The sequence below is a fragment of the Crocodylus siamensis genome, chromosome 9 (genome assembly GCF_052110815.1).
Source record: "Crocodylus siamensis isolate JL-2025a chromosome 9, ASM5211081v1, whole genome shotgun sequence".
Lineage (NCBI taxonomy): Eukaryota > Metazoa > Chordata > Crocodylia > Crocodylidae > Crocodylus > Crocodylus siamensis.
This window is the reverse complement of record NC_143403.1, coordinates 28,819,832-28,842,854: the sequence shown is the minus strand read 5'-3', so window position 1 is coordinate 28,842,854 and position 23,023 is coordinate 28,819,832. Positions and strand designations below refer to the sequence as shown.

The 23,023-nt window shown below is 44.5% G+C and overlaps 1 protein-coding gene across 4 annotated transcripts in view; it reads left to right on the top strand.

Moving 5' to 3' along the window:
• RPGRIP1L (RPGRIP1 like) overlaps nt 1-23,023 on the top strand; it is a 164,425-nt gene that overhangs the window by 62,898 nt on the left and 78,504 nt on the right. For all 4 annotated transcript variants that reach the window (XM_090063572.1, XM_090063574.1, XM_090063575.1 and 1 more), the window contains exons 8-13: nt 763-909; nt 2,411-2,484; nt 15,428-15,567; nt 17,886-17,992; nt 18,218-18,268; nt 21,580-21,759. In XM_090063572.1, coding sequence (XP_089919698.1) covers nt 763-909; nt 2,411-2,484; nt 15,428-15,567; nt 17,886-17,992; nt 18,218-18,268; nt 21,580-21,759 — 699 coding nt within the window. The remainder of the gene's footprint in view (nt 1-762; nt 910-2,410; nt 2,485-15,427; nt 15,568-17,885; nt 17,993-18,217; nt 18,269-21,579; nt 21,760-23,023) is intronic.

Sequence of the window (23,023 nt, the reverse complement as noted above, 5' to 3'; positions counted from 1 at the left end):
TTTAGAGTAGACTGATTCCATTTCGGGCTTTTTAAAACTCCCATTTAAATCAAAGTTACTTGTGTGAGTTTAGACTATATTAAATAGCAGACTGATCTTGACAAAACAGTCTAAAAGGCATAATTGTTTGAATGTACTTTAGAATAATTTTTTTTCATAATAAATAAGGTATTGTTAAAGCGCTGAAATGTAGAGGGTGTGATCCTTTTGGATGGAAGTGTGAATTCTGATATCCCCTGTTAATGTTAAATGTGGTGGAAGTGTACTTAATGTAATCCAACAAAGTTAATTATACATTACTAACATATTGAATTAGTAATGTAAAATAATTAAATATCTAAAACTGTGAATGAGCCAAGCTCTGGCAAATTAGGCAGTTAGCATAGCTGTGGTTAGCCTTCAGTTTTGTTTGCTACTGCAGTGTTTTGGTCAGTTCATCTAACTACTGTAACCACAACAAAATCTTTTAATTGCCTAACAAATACATTTGTATTTCTTGGTCCTTCTCATCATAAGTAGACTATGATGGTTTAATATTGAGAAAAGAGGGAAAATGCTGCCTTTCTGCCTGCCAATTTTTCAGTATCTGCAATGAGTCAAATTTGGTACAAGAGGGTCTCCTGTTGACTGAATTGAGAATATACATTACATGTTGGTTATGACATATCAACAACTCCTGTTTGAATACATACTATACATATCAGGGATCGTCACCATTATGTTACTGAAATGGTAACATTTTTTCTCTTTTCTTTTTGATAGAATCAAAGGAAACTTAAGGCCAGCCATGATGCTTTAATGGCAAATGGAGATCAGCTTAATCTACAGCTTAAAGAACAACGTTTAAAGTGCTTCCAACTTGAAAAAGAAGTAAGGTCAATGACTTTTTCAAAATGTAGGATAGAAGAGGTAAGACTTCAAGTGTTTCAGGCATCATGCTACATTAAAGTCTGTCTTTGGCATTATCTAGAATGCAAATTAGAATTTAATGGAAAACATCACCTGAATTTTGCTGTTAAAATTGCTGCTCCTTTACCTATTTGTTAAGTAAGAGTGGGGCTCTTGTTTAACATTTGGGGTGCAGACAGAAGTGACAACTTTTGCCCGACCTGTTCACTGAAAGCAGTCTATAGCCATAATGAAACACAAGTGCATGGCTGCAGACTGCTTTAAAAATGGCCAGTCAAGTGAAAATCTGAACCCTCATTGCATGAAGGGTCAGATAAAGACATTTCAAAACAGAGTGTCTTCTGTAACTTCTGTCTGCACTATCTCCAAGCCTCGGGCTGTTTTCAGAATGGGAGGGGGAAAGGGAGTGGAAGAAGTTCAGTCTGTGGGTTTTTTTTAGCCCCATGGGAGGGTGGGGCACATGGGAAGGGGAAGCTCCAGTAAAAGTGAGTGGACTCCCATTCACCCACCTGACCCTCCAGTGCCAGCTGAGGAGCCCCTAGAATGAGCTCTCTCCTCCCTTTCCCCCCACTCCCATTCTGAAGCAGACAGGCTGAGAGAGAGGAAATGTGTTCATAGATTTCATAGACATTAGGGGCTGGAAGGGATCTCATGAGATCATTGGGTCCAGCCTCCCCACCATTGGCAGAAAGTCAGGTGGGATTGAGTGACCCCAGCAAGAAATATTTCCACCTGTTTTCTAAAGAAGTCCAGAGGAGGTGCTTGCACCACCTCTGGGGGGAGTTTGTGTATTGCAGGCTCCCAGTCAGCAGCCAGATTCCCTTTCTCCCTGGAACCAACAGTGAACTTCTGTTTGGTCTGGGGGATCATTGTAACTCAGAATGTTTCCTTCAAAGTGTTCTCAGTTAAAGTGGGGAGTCTGTACTTCTGTCTGCACCCTTGATTCCCTGGATTCTATTCTGCTTTCTAAATGGCATTTAAAGAGATCTTATTTTACCCTGACAAAAAGGAGGACCCATCCACCTTTGCATTAGCAGTTTTCATGGACTGAATCAGGGTAGAATAGGATTGCATTTAACCACTTAGATACTGTTTGTATGCCTAATTTACCTTGTAATCATTACTTGTTCTGGATCTTCTTCATGCTGGGCCTCTTTTCTTATTTACAAGTGTTTGGTATTTGAAGTTTCATGTTGATGGATAGCTGATTTAATTACAGCAGAGGAGATTTTAATGTGATGATGAGTTTGGTTTGTTGCATGTATCAAAGCTATTTTAAATTTCAAAATATGTATTTTGATTGGAAGAAATTATGTTTACAGTAAAATATTGCACAAGTAAGCATAAATGTTTTTCAGCTTCTAAGAGACTTAAGTTATTCCATGAAAACAACAACTAAAGGCCTTGTTGTCAATGTCTGTATACTATAAACTAATTACCTTTCTAATTTTATTTTAATTTCTTCCTCAGCCTCCGTATTACTTCTAATTTCCTTCTTCAGTTGCAGGAAAGAATTAATGACCTGGAAAAGGAGAGGGATCTTTTGAAGGAAAACTATGAAAAGCTATATAACAGGTAAATTATCAATTATTTTTTAATACCAGTTTTACTCCCCTCTTTTTATCAAAACTTCTAAAAATATCATACTTCCAATTCCATAACTATGTATGGAAGCTTTTATGCTCCCATGCCTGTTTTGCGTCTGTTCTCATCATAATACACAAAGGCCTTCAACTGTTTCCTTCATGCTGGTGAAACTTGTAGTTTATATAAAGACTTTTATCAGGAGCATTTAAGATCACATAAATGGGGGGAAAAAGCCACGCTGTCTAAGCTTAAGATAAATCTAATGCAAGTTTCAGTCTCCACTACATAAGTAAAAATAACTGAAGTAATTACAGTCAATTTCCAAAAACATAATGAGAGTAATCTTGGTGAAGAATACACTTTTTATTATTTGAAATCATAGTCTCTGCTTTATGTCTGTGTGGAAAAATAGAAAATATGGGAAATTTTCTGAAGTTATTTTCCTGGGGAAGAAGCTAGAATTTGTTTCTTTTAAATTAATTTTGGGCTTAGTGTTTGCATAGTTTGTCAATTTTGATGCCTCTAAAAATATCTATGATTCTATGAAATAAATGTAATAACTGAAATCACTTTCAAAGTTCTTGCAATATTTATTTTTTTCTGCTGAAAAAGCAGCAAGCCATTTCGTGAGAGCAGTTGAGAACAACTGGCCACATTCAGCAGAGCTCTTAGGAACCTAAAATGTAACCTAGACTGAATGAAAGTTCTAAAGGCCAAAAGCACAAGCACCAAATCCCTGACTAACCATTTAGGTGCCTAAAATTTCATAGATGTCTGTCATGGGTATGACCTGGTCTTGGGGAGTTCAGGGTTCAGAGTTCTCTCAGGAGTGAGGCAAGGAGAATGAAGACCATGGGCTACATAGGGAACCTGTCTTGTTGAGTCACGGATATCACAGCTGCTGCTTAGATGCTTCAGCCACACCCAGGCAGTTTACTTGGGGCTAGATGGGGGCACTCAGGCAAGTCTATAGGCAGTCCCATTCAGTGATCAGCGCCAACTGTGGGTTTGTCTGTTCTACCTGGAGTGAGCCGCACCTGCATCCTGCCCCTTCTCTCCCTCCCCCCGCCCGGGCTGGGCAAGTGGCAGCAGGGCATAGTCCCTGCTTCTAGCACTCCTATGCCCCCCACCCCAGCTGGGCAGCTTGTCCCAGCCCTAATCCCTCCCTCCCCCAACTCCAGTGGACTTACCAACTGGAGGCAACTGTGTCCAGCGTGGTGAGGACTGCTGCCTGTATAGTCTATGGCTGAATCTCCAAAGCAGCGCCAAACCTTCGGATCTGATTTGGCCTAATCAAATCAGGACAGTAACTTGACTCTCCGAATCAAATCAGTGTCACTATGAACCAGCCTAATCTGAAGTGAATACTTGCTGCTTTGCACAGGCCTAGTCCTAAGTCCCCTAACCAGATAGGTTTCTGGTCCATGCTTTCAACACTGTATATGCCTGCTAAATGGAAAATAATCAGCAGGCACTGAAAGTCATTATTTCCTCCTAGGAGAGTGCCTACATCACTTGGCTGTAGATACATACTCTGTTGTGCATTTTCTGTCTGGCACTGTAAATCTTGAATTCTCTTCTGAAGACTAGCAAATGTTGAGCTAGAGTAGAAAAACCTAGAGAAGTAGGGCTGGAAGGGACCTCTAGAGGTCATCTAGTCAAACCCGCTGCATGAGTCAGGATGATCCTTATCTAAACCATCCCATACAAACCATAATCTAAACCCTTGGTCTCTAACCTTTTTGGGTGGAAGATCACTTTTTGAATTAAAAAAACAACCCATAGTCCACCATGTACCACAACCCTCCTACTTGGCCAGCCCCCTAGGGAGCCATGCAACCAGAGCCTCATGAACAGACTGTGCAAACAGGCATGCTTCTAGACCCAGTGCACAAGTTAGTGTGGGAGTTTGTACAGGAAGGGCCTGAGGCCCTAGGTAGCAAGCCTCAAAGGAGCATGTGACAGGAGTGCCTCTTCGGGTCTGTCTACTAGTGACCCCACAATACCAATAATGGGCCAACCACCCACCTTCTCATCTGCCACACCTTGTTGTTACTTGCTTGATTAGAAGATATTAATCAAGTGGGAGGCTCTCCATTTTCTGTCTCAGTGCCTGGGGCACTATCTGTGGCTCCTTTCCTCCCCTTACACTGCAGCCCAAGCCTCGCAGATGCACCTGATGTTGTTCGGGTCTGTTCCACTCTCCAGGCCACACAGACGCTCTCTGGCATGTCTCGCAACCTCCCGTCCCGGGGCATCTCATAACCACCCACCCCAGGGCTGGGGTCAATATACACCTGAATGTTATGCCCTCTCTGGCAGCGGGCCCCCATGCTACTGCGGAGCCCCTATAAGGCCTCCTAAAACCCCTAATAGCCTCACCCAGTCCTCCGGTATAACAAGAAATTCAAAAACACAAAGTCCCCTGGGCTATAATGTAAAAACTAACCCATCTGCCAAACAACATTCAGTCCCTACCAGGAAATACTCCAACCCCAGCGGTGCCCCAGGGATGCTCACACAGTCAGAGTTGTCCCCTCTGCCTGCACTGGCCAAGCTCCTCCTTCCTTGGCCACCAGAGGGGAACTGCCCTCTTGGCCTTCTGCCAGGGTTTATATGGGCCAGGCCCTGCCCCTTCCTGTCAGCTGGCTCCCCAGCAGTTGTCCTGGCAACCAGCACCTGTTACTCTGGCTGCCCAGGCAACTGGCAGCTGAGCCTCCCCCATCTTGCCACTCGGTCTCCCCCGAGTTGTTCTTTTGCTCTCAGGCACAGAGCACCTGAGTGCTCTGCAACAGAGCAGTTGGCACATTAGTAGCCAAACAACTACTGATGCAATGGTTGGTGGGACACATCACACCCCAAGTTTTCCCCCTGTGGCTGGATCCCTCCCCTCTGGTACTTCTGAGGCCTATACCCAGACAGAACCCATGGTTCCAGCCTCCATTCAGATGGAGCCCCTGGCTCTTGGCTGTGGGGGCTGTCTGGCATGACTCCAGGCACATGGGATCAGAAGCACTGCAACCTCCCCTTATGAGGTTTGCTCCATATTCATAGATTCATAGATTCATAGATGCTAGGGTCGGAAGGGACCTCAATAGATCATCGAGTCCGACCCCCTGCATAAGCAGGAAAGAGTGCTGGGCCTACATTACCCCAGCTAGATACACATCCAACCTTCTCTTGAATACCCCCAGGGTAGGGGAGAGCACCACCTCCCTTGGGAGCCCGTTCCAGACCTTGGCCACTCGAACTGTGAAGAAGTTCCTCCTAATATCCAATCTAAATCTGCTCTCCTCTAGCTTGTGGCCATTATTTCTTGTAACCCCCGGGGGCGCCTTGGTGAATAAATACTCACCAATTCCCTTCTGTGCCCCCCTGATGAACTTATAGGCAGCCACCAGGTCGCCTCTCAACCTTCTCTTGCGGAGGCTGAAAAGGTCCAGTTTCTCTAATCTCTCCTCGTAGGGCCTGGCCTGCAGGCCCTTAACCATACGAGTGGCCCTTCTCTGGACCCTCTCCAGATTATCCACATCCTTCTTGAAGTGCGGCGCCCAGAATTGCACGCAGTACTCCAGCTGCGGTCTGACCAGCGCCCGATAGAGAGGAAGTATCACCTCCTTGGACCTATTTGTCATGCATCTGCTGATGCACGATAAAGTGCCATTGGCTTTTCTGATGGTTTCGTCACACTGCCGATTCATGTTCATCTTGGAGTCCACTAGGACTCCAAGATCCCTTTCCACTTCCGTGCCACCCAGCAGGTCATTTCCTAGGCTGTAGGTGTGCTGGACATTTTTCCTCCCTAGATGCAGCACTTTGCATTTCTCCTTGTTGAACTGCATTCTGTTGTTTTCTGCCCACTTGTCTAACCTGTCCAGGTCTGCTTGCAGCTGCTCCCTGCCCTCCCTGCCCTCCGGCGTGTCCACTTCGCCCCATAGCTTAGTGTCATCTGCAAACTTGGACAGAGTACATTTCACCCCCTCGTCCAAGTCGCTGATGAAGACATTAAAGAGTATCGGTCCAAGCACCGAGCCCTGCGGGACCCCACTGCCCACACTCTTCCAGGTCGAAACCGACCCATCCACCACAATATTGGAGTCTCTGGAATCCCAGATAGTGAAGATCCAGACCATGGTGCAGGGGCTTCATGCCGTCTGGTTTGGCAAACAGGAAAATGACTCCTGCTGCCAGTTGCTTCACCCCAGGACAGAAGAGTGACCTAGGTAGCCTGCCAAGACCAGGGAGGCCAAGAGGCACTCCCATGTTGTCCAGCCAAGGGACTGAACAAAGGTTGTCTCCAGCCCCAAGTCTCACTGTACCAGGGTCACCCCCCCGGCCCGGATCTCCGCAACAGGTACAAACCTCTTTCAGCATCAGTAGAGCCTGCAGAGCTGCCAGCTATTGCAAGTGAGGAAGAAACATGACCAGATATCATCCCTAAGATGAAACACAGAGTGGTCATTGTGGATGACTCCCTCCTGAGGGGGACAGAGGGAGCAATCTGTCACCCTGTAGCAGGACACTAAGGTTCCTGCTATACTCAGAGCAGAGGTAGGAACCCAGGTGCCGGTTGCTGGGACAACCAGTTAAGAAGGGAATTGGCCACACCTGCACCTAATCAGCTGCCCAAAAGGGGCAGGGCCTGGCCCCCACATAAACCCCAGGCCTGAGGCCAGGAGAGCAGTTCCCTGCTGGCAGCCAAGGGGGAAGGAGCTCTGCCTGAGGGAGAAAAGAAAAGAGGCCTGACTACATGAGCAGCTCCTGATGCTGATATAGGATGAAGTATTTCCTGGTAGGGACTGAATTATGTTTTAACCAGGCAGCCTGGATTTTTGTTATAGCCTAGGGGCTTTGTGTTTGTGTTTGCTTTTACCAGCGGTTTGGGTGAGGCTACTAGGGGATGGAGGAGGCCTCATAGGGGACCAGCAGCAGTGTGGGAAACCCCAGCCCCAGAGAGGGGGGGTGGTGAGAAGCCCGAGAAAGAGGGGGCCAGTGAAGGTGCAGTGCCAGACAGGGCTGCTGAAAGCCTGAGCGCCAGGAAGGCGCAGAGTGAGACAGAGCAAGATAGGGCTGTGGAAAGCCCAGGGAGGACAAGGGGAGGGCCAAATTACAACAAGGCCCCAGATCAAACAATGTCAGTATCATCTGTGAGGCTTGGGCTGCGGTGTAGGAGAGGAAAAGGAGCTGCAGATAGCGCCTCCTAGCAGTGGGGCAGAAAATGGGCAGCCTCCCGCTTAATTGCATCAATTAATCAAGATCAAGGCATGGCAGGCAAGAAGGCAGGTGGTTGGCCCATAACAGGAGGGTGGGGTCACCGATAGAAGGACTCCAGAAAAGGCACTCCTGTCACATGCCCCGACCTTTAACGAGGGAAGTCTGGTGCCTATCAGGAACCCATATCAGCGACGTGGCTGAGAGGATCCCAAAACTTATCCGGCTCTCTGACTACTACCCTATGCTCTTTATCCATGTGGGCACAAATGGTATGGCTTAGAACAGTCACAGCAGGGTCATGAGTGGCTACAGGGCTCTGGGAGGAGGGCTCATGGGGTTGGGGACACAGGTGGTTTTTTCCTCAGTCCTTCCAGTTATGGGTCATGGCAGGGGAGGGAGAGACAAATTGAGGCAGTAAAGAAAAGACTGCGACACTGGTGCCACCGTGAAGTCTTTGGCCTCTGTGACCACAGTCCGTTCTTCAGAGAGAGGCAGTGGTCCGTTGGGAAGAGATCACCTCCACCTCCCTCCACTGGGAAAGAAGCTCTTCTCAGCCAAAATGGCTGACTTGCTCAACCAGGCTTTAAACTATGATCTCTGGGGGATGGGCAGACAACCACCAGAGCAAGCTTACTGTGCATAAACCACAAAACCAGCAAGTTAGAATGTTCAAGGGAACCCACTCCTAGCCCAGCCCAGGAACAGAGCTTCTCCATGAGGACAAGGAAGCCTGGGGCCTCCACTGGCACACTTATGTGCCTGTACACTAATGCTAGGAGTTTGGGGAATAAACAGGAGGAACTGGTCCTCCTAAACAAAAATTACTATGATCTCATGGGGATCACAGAGACCTGGTGGGACTCCTCCTATGACTGGGCTACCAGTATAAATGGCTATACCCTGTACAGGGGAGATTGTGCCAAAAAAAGGAGTCGGGGCATACCTTTATGTGAAGAAGAGCTACATGTCCGTAGAAGCTGAGATTGGCACCCATGGAGGACGACTGGAGACTGTTTGGGTTAGAATAGGAGGGGAGCATAGTGAAGGGGATACAATGGTAGGAGTCTACTACAGACCTCCAAACCTGGAACAAGCGCTTGACCAAGAATTTGCCAGGGAACTGGCCAAGGCTGCACACTCTCCATGTATGGCCATCATGGGAGATTTCAACTTCCTAGACATCTCATGGGATGAGTGCTTGGCTAAATCTGATCGGTCAGAAAGCTTCCTTATATGTGTGGATGAGCTCTACCTGTCCCAAGAAGATTATGGGCTGATAAGAGCTAAGGCGTTGTTGGACCTGGTACTGGCCATATGGGATGACCTAATCGGTGACCTAAAAATGCAAGGGAAGCTGGGTGACAGTGACCATGAGGTGATCACTTCCTCTATCTATTGCAAAGCTGGCAAGACATCCAGCAATACAGCAGTCCTTGACTTTAGGAAAGCTGACTTTCATAGGCTCAGGAGGCTTGTTCTTGAAGCCCTAAGAGGCCATGATTTCACAGGGAAGGGAGTTCATGATGAGTTCTTTAAGGAAGCAACCCTAGAAATACAAGGCAAGTCCATCCCTACCCATAGGAAAGGTGGTAAAAGGGCTCAACAATCCTCTTGGCTCAACCGGGAACTCCTACATCTAAAAAGAGAGGCGTATAATGGGTGGAGGAGAGGAAACACCACTAATAGGGAATATACTACACTGGTATGCACCTGCAGGAAATGAACTAGAAAGATCAAGGCTGCAACTGAACTCCATCTGGCTACACAAATCAAGGCCAATAAAAAGTGCTTTTTCAGATATGTGAGGAGTTTGAAAGAAAAACAAAGGCAAAATTGGACCGCTGCTAAATCAGCTGGGGCAGCTGACTACCAACACCCTGGAAAAAGCCAATCTGCTTAATGATTACTTTGTGTCAGTTTTTCACCAGTGCAAAGGGACCACCCTGCCTACCATGATGTGGAACGACCAGGGTGAAGGTGAATATATGCCCACCACTGGCGTGGATCTTGTGAGGGAGCATCTTCAGAGATTAGACCCCCATAAATTAGCTGGTCCATATCAGTTGCACCCAAGGGTGCTAAAAGTACTGGCAAACATCATAACACAGCCACTGGCAAGGATATCGGAGAACTCATGGCACTTGGGTGGAGTACCTGAAGATTGGAAGAGGGCTCATGTGGTGCACATCTTCAAGAAAGGGAGGAAAGTAGACCCAGGAAACTACAGGCCATCAGTTTGACCTCAATCCCTGGGAAGATTTTGGAAAACATTATCAAAAAAACCATTCTTGACAGGCTAACAGAAGACAACATTTTGAGGGATAGCCAGCATGGGTTTGTTGCAGGTAGGTCTTTCCTGACCAACATCATTTCCTTCTGTGACCAGGTGATGTGTCACCTGGACAAAAGGGAAGAGGTTGATGTCATATATTTGGACTTTAAAAAAAGCCTTTGACCTTGTGTCCCGTGATGTCCTCATGGAAAAATTGGACAACTGCAACCTCGACTACTCCACAGTCCAGTGGCTGGAGAACTGGCTCCAAAGTCAGACCTGGAGAGTGATAGTTGATGGGAGTGAATCAACATGGCACTCAGTGACTAGTGGTATCCCCAAAGGCTCTGTTCTTGGCCCTGTACTCTTTAATGTCTTCATAAACAATCTGGAAACTGGTGTCAAAACCAGATTGGCCAAGTTTGCTGATGATACAGCAGTGCTGGACCCAGAGTGGTGTGGGGGGTAGAGCAGGGCTGGACCCAGAGTAGGGAGCTGGGGGGTTAGAGCAGGGCTGGACCCAGAGTGGGGGGGTGCGTAGAGCAAGGCCAGACCCAGAATGGCAGGAGGGGAAGAGCAGGGCCAAACCCACAGTGGGGGGGGGAAGAGTGGAGCTGGACCTGGAGTGGCAGGGAGGGGAGTGGAGCGGAGGCCAGACCTGGAACAGTGGGGGCATAGAGTGGGGCCAGACCCAGAGTGGCAGGGAGGGTGTGTGAAGCAGGGCCACACATGGAACGATGCAGGGAGTAGATTGGGGCTGGATCCAGAGCGGCGGGGGGTAGAGTGGGGCCAGACCCAGAATAGGGGGATGGGGCTAGAGCAGGGCTGGACCCAGAGCAGTGGGTGGGGTAGAGCAGAGCCAGACCCATGGGGTAGAGCAGAGCCAGAGCAGGAAAGGGGGGAGAGCAGGACCAAACCCACAGTGGCGGGGCAGAGCATGGCTGGACCTAGGGCTGCAGGGTCCAGCAGGGACTGGAGCAGGGCTAGATATAGGGCTCCATCCCCACCTGCCCCCCACCCCCTCCCCCTTCATCCTTGACAAGCAATTTGCTAGTGTAGTGTGAGGAGACGGGGAGGTAGTGGGATGCCATGCCGGGAGCCAATCCTGGTAAAAGTGAAAAGATCAAAAGAAAAAAAGTGGCAGAGTCAGGAGGAGCCGGGAACGGCTCCTGCATCTACCTGGGCACACTTTATAAGAGTGTGCCAGGGCCGATTGGTCGGCCAGACACCCAGACCCAGGATAAAAGACCCAGTGGAAGAGAAGCCTGGGAGACAGAAAGTGGAGTCCCCAGCTGGTCCGAAGAGGCCAGAGCCCTTGAGCAGTCCCAGTGAGGGGACCTGGTGGGTACCCTGGAAAGGGGTCACGGCAGGAGCACAGGGCCAGAGAGGGCCCAAGGATCCACTTACTGGGTCAGCATGGACCAAAGAAGGTGGCAGGAATGACTGGAGTACAGCAGGACCCAGCAGTGCCAGGATATGGACTCAGTTTATGGAAGGCAGGTACCAAATCCTGGCGCTCTGGTGTAGTGCCCAAAGACTGGAAGAAGGCCAATGTGGTGCCTATCTTCAAGAAAGGGAGGAAAGTGGATCTGGCTAATTATAGCCCCATCAGCCTGACTTCTATCCCAGGGAAGATCTTAGAAAAGTTCATTAAGAGGCCATCCTTAATGGACTGGTCAACACCAACATCCTGAGAGATAGCCAGCACGGGTTTGTTGCAGGTAGGTCTTGCTTGACCAGTCTCATTTCCTTCTACGACCAGGTGACCTATCACCTGGACAAGGGAGAAGAGATTGATGTCATATATCTTGACTTCAAAAAAGCTTTTGATCTGGTATCCCATGATCACTTCTTGGTGAAACTGGCCACCTGTGGCCTTGGGTCCACCACAATCCGCTGGCTAGGAAATTGGCTCCGTGCTTGGACCCAGAGGGTAGTAATTGATGGAAGTCAATCATCATGGTGCCCTGTGACTAGTGGGGTCTCCCAAAGCTTTGTCGTTGGACCCATATTCTTCAACTTATTCATTAATGATGTGAACATTGGATTCAGAAGCAGACTGGCCAAGTTCGCCAATGACACCAAACTTTGGGGCAAAGCATCCACATCTGAAGACAAGCGGGTGATCCAGGCTGACCTGGACAGGCTCAGCAAATGGGTAGACGAGAACCTGATGGTGTTTAACACCAAAAAATGCAAGGTTCTCCACCTTGGGAGGAAAAACCTGCCGCATCCTTATAAGCTCAGCAGTGCTACGCTGGCTAGCACTATGGAAGAAAGAGACTTGGGGGTCATCATTGACCACAAGATGAACATGAGCCTGCAATGCGATGCTGCAGCTAGTAAAGCAAGCAGAATGCTGACCTGCGTCCATGTATGCTTCTCAAGCAAATCCCAGGTGTCGTTCTCCCCTTGTACTCGGCCTTGGTGAGGCTGCAGCTGGAGTACTGCATCCAGTTTTGGGCTCCACAATTCAAAAAGGATGTGCAGAATATCAAGAGAGTCGAGAGAAGAGCCACGCGCATGATCAGAGGTCAGGAAAACAGACCTTATGACAACAGACTGAGAGCCATGGGGCTCTTTAGCCTGGAAAAGCACAGGCTCGGGGTGACCTGATGGCCACGTATAAGTTTATCAGGGGTGACCACCAGGATCTGGGGAAACGTTTGTTCACCAGAGCACCCCGAGGGATGATGAGGTCAAACAGTCATAAACTAGTGCAGCACCATTTCAGGCTGGACATGAGGAAGACTTTCTTTACTGTCTGAGCTCCCAAGGTCTGGAATAGCCTGCCGTCGGAGGTGGTTCAAGCACCTACATTGAACACCTTCAAGAATAAATTGGATGCTTATCTTGCTGGGATCCTATGACCCCAGCTGACTTCCTGTCCTTCGGGCAGGGGGCTAGACTCGATCTTCTGAGGTATCTTCCGGTCCTAATGTGTATGAAATCTATGAAACCCAGGGAGAGTCTATGTGCCGGGGGACGGAATGGTGCTGAGGCCAGACACCATGTAGGCAGAGAGAAGGGGGGCCGTAGGAGACACTCAGCATAGAAGCATCACCACTAGCCTTCGGCCAAAGACCCTGAGGAACCGAGCGCCAAGAAAGTTCAGAACATCAACCTCGATAACACAGGTGACAACATCGCAACATCGCAGTTGGCATTAGGCGGGGTGTAGGGAAGGCAGAGCCCAACGAAGAAGGAACAACGAAAATGACCAAGGGAAGGCACCAGGGGAGGCAGGACCAAACATCATTCTCCCTATACAAACATAACCATCATCAAAGAGGTGGCAGGCAAGGCCCTTGGGCCAACCCAAAGTCACCCCAATAACCAGGCTGTTCTGACCAAGGAGCCATGATGAGGTTCGAGAAGAACCCACAAGTTCAACACTCAGGGGAAAGACACAGGAGATTACATGGAGATATAAAATTTGACAGCAACATATTTACAAGTTTTCTTTTTTTTTTCAGGAAAAGTGTGAATACTAAGGATATATTGTTTCTTTTATTTAAAATATAATTAGTTGCAATTTAAATCCAAATACTTGTCTTGTTATAGTAGTCAGTAAAAACTTGCAGTTTCAAGTCTATAATGTTCTGAAAATTGATGGTATTTATTCTGTATCTGTGTACTACAGTGGAATGCTTATGGATTCATGAACAGATTTCCAAAATCCATTAGAGAAAGGAGAAATTTACTTTTGTTTTTGTTTCATTATAATAACAACTAGAGTCACTAACCAGGTTCAAGACTGTACTGTAAAAGGAACTATACAAACACAGCGTCAAACAGTCAATAACCTGAAGTTCTTACCATCTAACTAGGTAAAACAGACATATTATGGGAAAGAGACAGAAGCATAGAGAAGTGTAAGATATTTGCTCGAAGTCCCATAGCAGGGCAACAGCAAAAACACAAAGAGAACTCAGTCTTCTGAGTCCCAGTCCACTGCCCCAGCTCCTAACCAAACGATGATTCCCATGTTCACTTCTGCATAGGATATGTACAAAGCTATTAAAAGTAACAAAATTATTAACTTTTAACTTTTTCCTTGCTGTTTTCTAGGAAAATAAGTGCTCTCCTTTATATTTTACAGTCATTTTATTTTGGTCAAAAATGTTCAAGGTTTCATGTTATATTTTTTCATTTCATTCTAATGCCAATTTATTAACATAAATACCTTTGAACTGTTGCAGCTGATTCATTTATATAGCCAGTTCCCATTTCATTTTGTGTATGAAAATCTGCTCGTGTGCATTCTCGCCTTCTCCCGGTTGGGTTTTTTTTTTGTTTCATGGGGTTTTTTGAGCATTTTTGGTCTAATAATATAATTATAGAAAAGCAGGGCTGGACGGGGCTTCAGAAAGTCATATAGTTCAACCCCTTGCTCAAGGCAAGATCATCTGTGGTTTTGTTATATACAGTTTTAAAATAGAATAAAATATATATAATTGAAATTGGACCCACTTGGTTTGATGAGAAGTTGTCTCATTAACTAAAGTAACGTTTCAGATTGTTCAAAAATGTTGAATATTTTAACTGTTTATACTTTGAATATGCTAGTTTATAATTGGCTAAAACAATTTTATAGGCATTGAGAATACAGCTCTTGGATAATGTGGCAAAGAACATAAAATGCTATTTAACTTGGAAACTATATAAAAACATTTTGTATTCTATTCTAGTAGATATCTGTCCATATAATATTCTATAAATGCAAACCATTTCATATATTTACTTTTACATTTAACTGAGTCATTCTTTTTGCTATGTTTTCACTATTTCTACTTCTATATTCAGGCCATGCTCACTACATACAACTTTTTGGTTGAGAATCAAATTACGTGTTACAACACACGTAATTATTTTAATCCACTAGCCTATTTTTTTTTAAAGCAGGACAAAGGCTACTTTTGTATATGCTTTGCAGTCAGTATCAGAATTGTCATTTTATAGTATGAGACCTGTTGTCATTTTGTAGTTAGTGCATCTCTGAACAGACAACTGATTTTAGGCTCTCCATGTTTCAGACTGAGAGATCAGGTGAGTAATCTCAGTTCTCTACGTTAAGAGGTTTTGTATGTGGAAAGAATGGTTTTGTCAGTTGTCTGTTACTGAAGTTTGGAGCTGTGGATTCCTCTGGAATATGCATCTGAATTCCTTTTCTAGTCCCACAAATGCTGCATGATGCCAACTTTTCTGACTTTGGAGCTCTAAATTAAGGCCAGTTCTTCTGCTCATCCCACAAACCCTTTCATGTTCTTTAACCGCAGCCTGAGAAAGGCGCCTTGGTTTCAACAGCAGCAGACCAACATATGTTTACTTAATTCCTAAGACATGATGACAGTGGTCTTTATGCCACTAAAAGCTTTTCTCTTTATTATTTTCTGTTGAAGTTGATTTCTAAAAGTTCTTCGCATGCCACATATTTTATTGCAGTGTCTTCAGTGTGACCCATGAACAGCAATGGAAATTAAAGGAACAGCAACTGAAACTGCAGATTACTCAGCTTGAGACAGCTTTAAAGTCTGATTTAGCGGACAAGAATGAAATTCTTGACAGAATTAAAGTAGAAAGAGGTATCTGACCGTTCTTTTTTTTTTAATGCCCAGTTACGTGATACATACCACAGAAGAGCTCAGCCTGTAAGTGGTGACTTCAGGATTCCACTGTAAAACCCTGATTGATCAATGTACTTCAAGCATGTCTAACCTGAAGTGGATACATAGTCCAAATAAAATTAGGTATATGCTTAAATGCCTGCTGGGTAGGGGTCTGTAGTCACTAGAATTTTACATTTCCATTAGTCTTTCAATTCAGGCCTAAATTTATTTTTCTCTTCATGGGCATTTCCTCCGTGGTCCCTCTTCTTTACTCATCTCTGTTACTTGCTATGTACTATACCAAAGTTCAAGTGATTCCTATACAGCTTGTTCTACATTTAGCTATCTATGGTTAGTAAATACTAATCTTAATTAACAGCTAACTAACAGTTATTTCCAATGTTTACACTATTTGGTTTCCAATCATATGATCCAATTTATCCCTTTCCTGTGGTACAAGACATTTTTTGAGCTTCTTAGTAAATATTTAAAACCACTTAATGCTCTTCTTGAAATTTTAGCAAATTTGTTCCAAAACCCAAGCCCAAGCCCAAACCAGAAAAAGCAAGATCATTTAAGTTAAGTACAGACAGTCAAAAAGTTGGAGGCTGAACTGATTCAGTCTTTGCAGGTTAGTCTAAGCTAACGAATAAGTAAATGCACAGACCTTCATTTTTGATTCAGAAAATGTAGCCATATTTCTGCAGTGGCTCAAGCCAGCAGCCAAGAGGCGCTAAAGCACGGCTCTCTGGTTTGTAGCCAACACTGGGGGGCCGGTATTTGCTTCCTCTTCCTGCTGTCCCCAAGGTCTCTGGGATTTGCAGTCCACAGTCACAGCAGCAAGACTCTGCAGGATTGCACATCACTTCCCCTTCCTGCTTCCAGGTGCATCTGGGATTTGTAGTGCAGTCACAGCCAGCACTAAGTGGGGTAGGGCAGCTCCATACTTGGGAAGTTTAACGCCCTTCCCTGGCCCCAGACCCTAGCAGAGGTTTGCCTGAGAGGGCCAGTGAGCCAGGCCTTACTGCTCCAGCTAGGAAGCAGGGGGTGGGGCCAGCCCTGCTCTCTGGAGCAGACAGTCCATCCCAGACATCCCAGTCCATGGCTGCAAAATGCTAGGATGCTGGGGGACTCTGATTTAACTTGAACCAGGAAGCGATCTGGGACAGAGGTTTCATAAATTGGTTTGACCCAAATCCGTTAAGTCTGATAGTACATTCAGCCAGGTTCATCTGAAACGAGGAGCAAAATTAAAATTAGACTAACACCAATTCTTAAAACATGTCCAATCCTTCAAGACTATAATCTTAACTACTTATTCCCTGCCATGCTCAGCATTCTAAATTTAAAAAAGCTACCTGTAAAAATAGATAAGCTGTGCAACATGCCCTGAGGGTCAGCTGAAAAGATCCCAGCATTAAAAGAATATCATAGAGTATTTTATAGTAAGGAGAAGGATATACTCAACAGGGCATGTTGTGTTGTGGCCAATTGACTTACATTAAGCAGATGGGAATTTGAAAGGTATATTTGCATCTCTGTGACCTAGAAAATTAATTTCTTTTACAACAAATGGTAAGAGAATATATCAGTGGAGGATGAGATATTAAAAAAAAAAAATCCTCATTCAGATAAGCCATATAAAATGATAAAGGATGATAGACTCATACTTCTATGTCTTAAAAACTCCTGATTTATGGAAAGATTTAGGTTTAATTTAGACCATTTATGACTTGTCTGTATTAAGAGTTGCATTATTATAACCAAATCACTTTAAAATCAGTTGAGCTAATCCTGAAGATTTACTTCATCCTACTAAAGCAAAATTCCTCTTAATTTCTCACAATTGATTTATTTCAGCTATTGATTTATACCTTAGTTGATAATTTTGAAGTTAAGCTAGATGATTTAATGTTTTTACCATTCAAAATGAGTAAGGATCTTACAAGAAAATTATTGAAAATGCCTCTAGTCTGACAATTATGTTCAAGGTTTCTCTTTCTGGCAATATACTTTTATTTGCGAATGAAGTTTTTGATGCAATGATTTGATTTTTAATGAGGGTAAAAAGACTGAATAATTTATACATTAAAATCTCTATACCAGTTAGAGTGGTGCTGTACCACCACCATCACCTTAGCTAGCAAAAATAATATGAATCACTATGGATAGGGAATTAAAGAGGATATTTAAAAATATATTTATTATGCAGAAGTTAATTTAAAAAAGCAGTCATAATCTTTGGAGTTACATTAAATTAAATGTAATGTAATGTGTTCTGTTTGTTTTTAAAGACCAAAATGAGAAATTGACTCAAGAGAACAAAGAACTACATTTGCGTTATCTAGAGCATAAGGAACAACTAGACGAACTGAAAAATCGCATGAAGTTTTTCACCAAGGTGAACTTTTTATCCCTATTTCTGAACAAAAAAGCTTTATATTTTTTATGCATTGTGCAAGTACTCCTCTTAAAAGCAGAAGAATATAGAAGTATAACAAATTATTTATTCATGATACCAGAAAAAGTGTCATGTTTAGTGAAATGCACCATGTTATGCTGAATGTATCTCTCCATTATTCATTCACATCTTCTTACACACTTTTATTGACTATTTCTGTTTCAGGAGAATGATATCGATGTGTCAGAACTCAGTGAAGCCCTAATGCTTATAAAGGTAACTTACGAACATCGATCACATTTTCATATCTGCTGTACAACTTTTTAACTCTTATGTTATGACTCTTTTGTATCCTCTGAACAAGGCCTGGGTTTTGAGAGGAATCTAAATTGTGCATCTTTTAGTAGATAATGCATCTGGCTTGTACAAGGGCACATGTCATTTTCAGCTACAGAAAAGTAAAAGGGAAAAGAAAAGTTGGCAACATGAAATTTATTTGGGTTATGTACATATTTCCTTACAACATCAAAAGTGAGTTTAGTCAGATCAACAAAAAATTGCTATAAAGCTTCTTTTTGCTTACTTCAGTAAAAAGAGTTGCTTTCTCGTGTTGTTTTTCACATTTTCCCATTATAGTTCTGATCAAAAACAACTTTTTGTTTAGTAATTCTGAAAGGTATGCAAGCATATTTCAAACTAAAATATTAAGCTCTGAAAGCATAATAAAAAGATGTTCTCACTAGTGACTGCTCTTTCCTTATTTATGAAAGAACCAGAAAAACTCTTTTTTTTTTCTCTGGGACATAACTTGTAATTCAACAAGATTTGCAAAGAAGTGAAATAGAAGAAATGACTATAGAATAGAATAATTGAATATATTCTTCTCTCCTGCATTCAAGTAAATGCTGTTTTATTATTTTTAAGGAAAATATTCATAGTTTATGACGTATGCTATATCTTAGATTCCTAAAAATAAGGACAAAATAATTCCAGAATGAAATTCACTTATTTGAATTTTATTAGCAGAAAAAGCTCTACTATTTTACTACTATTAAAAATCCAAAAATGTGTGATAGAGATAGCATAGAAGGTTCCAATCTTGCAAGTATTGTGAACAGCAGGAACCAATGTATTCTTCATCAAAGAAAATTCCTCATGATTAATTTTATAAATCAAATTAAAAAATAATAAGATTTACCTGTTCTGGTCTTAGCATTTAACTAGTATATAATTCAGCTGCCACAGTAAAGAAACACTTCCTCAAACAAGCCACATCTGAAAACATATTCTAACCCTTGTCTATTCACTAATCTCCTAAATGGCTCCATGTGTATATCATGAATAAAAGAGGTGATAAAATAGACCAGTGTAGAACCTGTAGAAGAGTATGCCCTCAAGGCAGGCAAGAAATCCTCTTGTATGACATTAATATTAAAGAATAACTCAAGATCAAAACTACAATAAATAATGACATAATTAAAATTGTGAGACACTAATACAACATACCATGTTAAACTGAATATGTCAGCTCTCAGGAAATGTTCATTAATATGAATATTTTAGATCGTGGGTTGGCAACTTACAGCCCAAGGGCCATAACCTCCCTACAGTGCCACTGTATCTAACCTGAGGGTTTTGCCTACACCCAAATCTGTGCTGGGATTAAAAAGCAAAGATCTGTGCCAGAGCCAGGCCACTCCAGCTGTGCCCTTGCCACTATTGCTTCTTCCTCTGCCCCCAGCCAGTGGAGAGCTGTGCTGGAAGCTGCATCCATGCTTCTGTTGCTTCTTTCTCCCATTCCCTGCCTTCTGCATCCTTCCACCTCCTAGCTGTGGTGCAGGAAGCAGTACAGGTGCACTGATGCATTGGGTCAATATTGGATCAGCACCGATATAAAGAAAATGGACTGTATTGGAAATTGGCTTTTTTTGCCTGAAGCTGATAAATGCCCCAGGTATGTGTGCAGCCAGAGCGTGCATGGGGCCAGGAGCGCAGCCTGGCAGCTTGGAGGCCATTGTTGGGCTGGTAAAGTCTGTTGTGGGGGAAGGGGAGGAGGGAGGGAAGGGGCATGGGTGTGTCAGAGGCCTCTATGGGGAGGGAGGGAGTGGAGCTACCCAGCCGGGGTGCAGCACGGGACAGAGCCTCAGCTTGTCTGGAGAAAACAGGGGGGCAGCTCCTGCTGCTGTGTGCACCTTAGGAAGGCTGTGTGCCCTGGATCTGCACGGGGCGGGCTGCCACTGAGGGCTGTAGCCAGAGCTGCTCTGGGCTTTTCCCAGTGGGGACTGGGCCAAGCTGCGCTCAGGGTGAGTGGGTGGGGGCTATGGTGGGGGCTACAACAAATTTTGGGATGACTGCACCAAGCCCTGTAGCCCCCTCCCAGCACTGCCACTGCCTGCCCCAAGTGCAGCCTGGCCCAGCCCCCACCGGAAAGAGTCCAGCACACCCCTAGCCCCAGCCTGCAGTGGCAGCCCACCCCACCCCATGCAGTGCCAGTGGCATCTGTGGGAGCTCATGGCTGCTGGGCCCCAGCTGCTGCATACCGGCCACCACCGGCACAGCCATGCCCCCCCAGCCACCAGAGGCACATGCTGTTCATGCATGCTCACTTTAAAATGAGCTAGCTTGGGTACCAGAAACAACCTGGTTGTGACAGCATATCTATGCATAGAGTTAGGGTATATTAACTATTACCAGATTTAGCTCAGGTATTGTTATGCTACAATGTGTTCTGCTTTGGAACAACAGCTTTACTCCTGGCATTTTTTTAAAAGTCAGTAACTAAGTTAGTATTTTGGAATGTACATCATTGATTTGCAAAAATACTTGGTATCTAGCAGTCTTCATTAATTTTGTATGGCCTACATAGGCCTGGGTAGATTGGCCTTCTAAGAAATTGTCATTGGGATTTAGAGCCGCAGTGCCATGTTGAGGTCCATGTGAATGCTGTCCCATTCAAGTTTATAAGAACTCTATGAAGATATAAGATCCCATTTATATTTCATAGTTTGTTGAAATTATGACACATTTTTTTATGTTTCTGTTTTTCACCTTGGTTTCCAATTTGATCCATTAATTAATGGAAACTTTTCATATTGGCCAAAAGTCTTCAGTTATTTTGCATTACTTCCTCTCAGTTGTGTCTTATGGTTGGACTATATAAAACTTTCTGATACCATCACTATGCTGAATTTTTTAGTTATCTCAAAGAATATTAATGTTTTTGGAAAGAAAATCTATTATCTCATATATCTTACTGGTAAGTTCTGTAGGTATTTGTCAGTGGTGATAAGTGGATGAGTTAAGATTTGAGTTCTTTCAGTTGTTTGTTTAAAAATCATTTTGTAGGTGTCTGGTGGGAAATAGATTATGGTGTACGGTGCAATCCTAAAAAGTGCCAAGCTTTCCACATTTCTTTCTGTGGGTAGGGTGGCACTTAGAATATAGGGCCAATCCTGTGAAATTCTAAAACGAGACTGAATTTCCTGTGTAATGTCTTACTCTTGGCACTTTAACTTTGTAGAAATGCATGAAATTACACTGCCAAAATGTTCTCCAATATTTAAAAAAATATCACATTTATGTTATAGGCTCGTAAGCAACAGCAGGATGGAGACTTAACATTTTTAGAGAAAGTAGAAGATGACATCCATAGAGACTTGGAACGCTCTCTCCAGGAGCTTCAGGCAACACATGCGGAAACAGTGCAAGAACTTGAAAAAACACGGAATATGTTAATCATACAGCATAAAATTAACCGGGATTATCAGGTGCCAAACTCTGGTCACAATGGAAAATAATCAGATAGTGAATTTCTCTGTCCCCTGATCTGCCCTAGCTGTGCAGCGCCTGTCCCAGCCACAGCCCCACTCCCTCCCTCACTGCTGGGGCCTCAATCTGCTCCCTCCAGGCCACTTCCTTGCAACAGATTTAACAGCTGGACCCAGCTGTTCTTCACACTGCTGGGCTGCACTCCTAGCTGCTTGCATACTCCGCTGCGGCTGTGCTTGCACAGTGTATTTATTGGCCACAAGCAATAAAAACTGATTGCTGATAGTCAATATTCCTTATATGTGTGGTAATCTGATATGGGACCAGTGTATCAGTGCACCTCTAAAATATATCTATTATAGTAGAATAACATCTAATACATTTGGTTACATCAATCACTACTACTATTTTAAGGTAAAGCTATGATATAGTAGGTGTGTCTCCATATGCTGTTAATTCTGATTAGGCTTACTGTGCAGTAAAATATTGTCCAGTAAGCCTTCCCCAGTACAGGGCTACTACTGTCCTGCTCTACCCTCCTGCAGCAGCCAGGGGAAGCTCCCATCTCCCCTGGGTGCTAGCCCAAGAGCTGGCAAGAGGAACAGAGCCAGTCCCAAGGTACATGGGGCCAGGAGAGTCCTGCCAGCTTAGCATGGAGCTGCACCAGGGGATAGATAGGGGCTGGGACTCAGGCCCCATCTGCCTCCTGGAGCAGCCAGCTCTGTGCCCCACAGAGTTGCTCTGGGGAGTGGGCAGGTTCTGGGTTCCCAGTCCATACTGAGAGCTAGGACAGGGGGCAGAGAGCCCCCCAGTTCCAGCACTGATTGGCTCCTAAGAGAAACTGTGAGCAGAGCAGTGCCAGGGCTGGGCACTGATCCGTGTCCCCTGTGGTGTTCTGCTGCTTAGGCTGACCAGGAGCAAATTTGTTCTCGGTCAGTGTCTACACAAATGCTTCTGTGCAGGTACCAGCTAACTGCACAGTAGTTTACTTTACTGTGCAGTAAATGCTCCACACATGTAGATGTTGATGCTTTACTGCACAGTAAGGTGTCTCATGTAGATGTGCTCAGTGTGTGTGGATTATTTAATGTATTTCCCTTATTTTTTTTTAGGCCTTGTGCTTTGTTTAATTGTTTGATGGCTTCCTTTACTTGCTGGCCAAGTTAGTGGTCACATCTGCAAAGGTTCACACTGCAGTCACTCAGAAATAGCTTTGGGCCTTCAACTTAGCAACACCTATGCAGCTTAGCCTAGGCCCTTTGA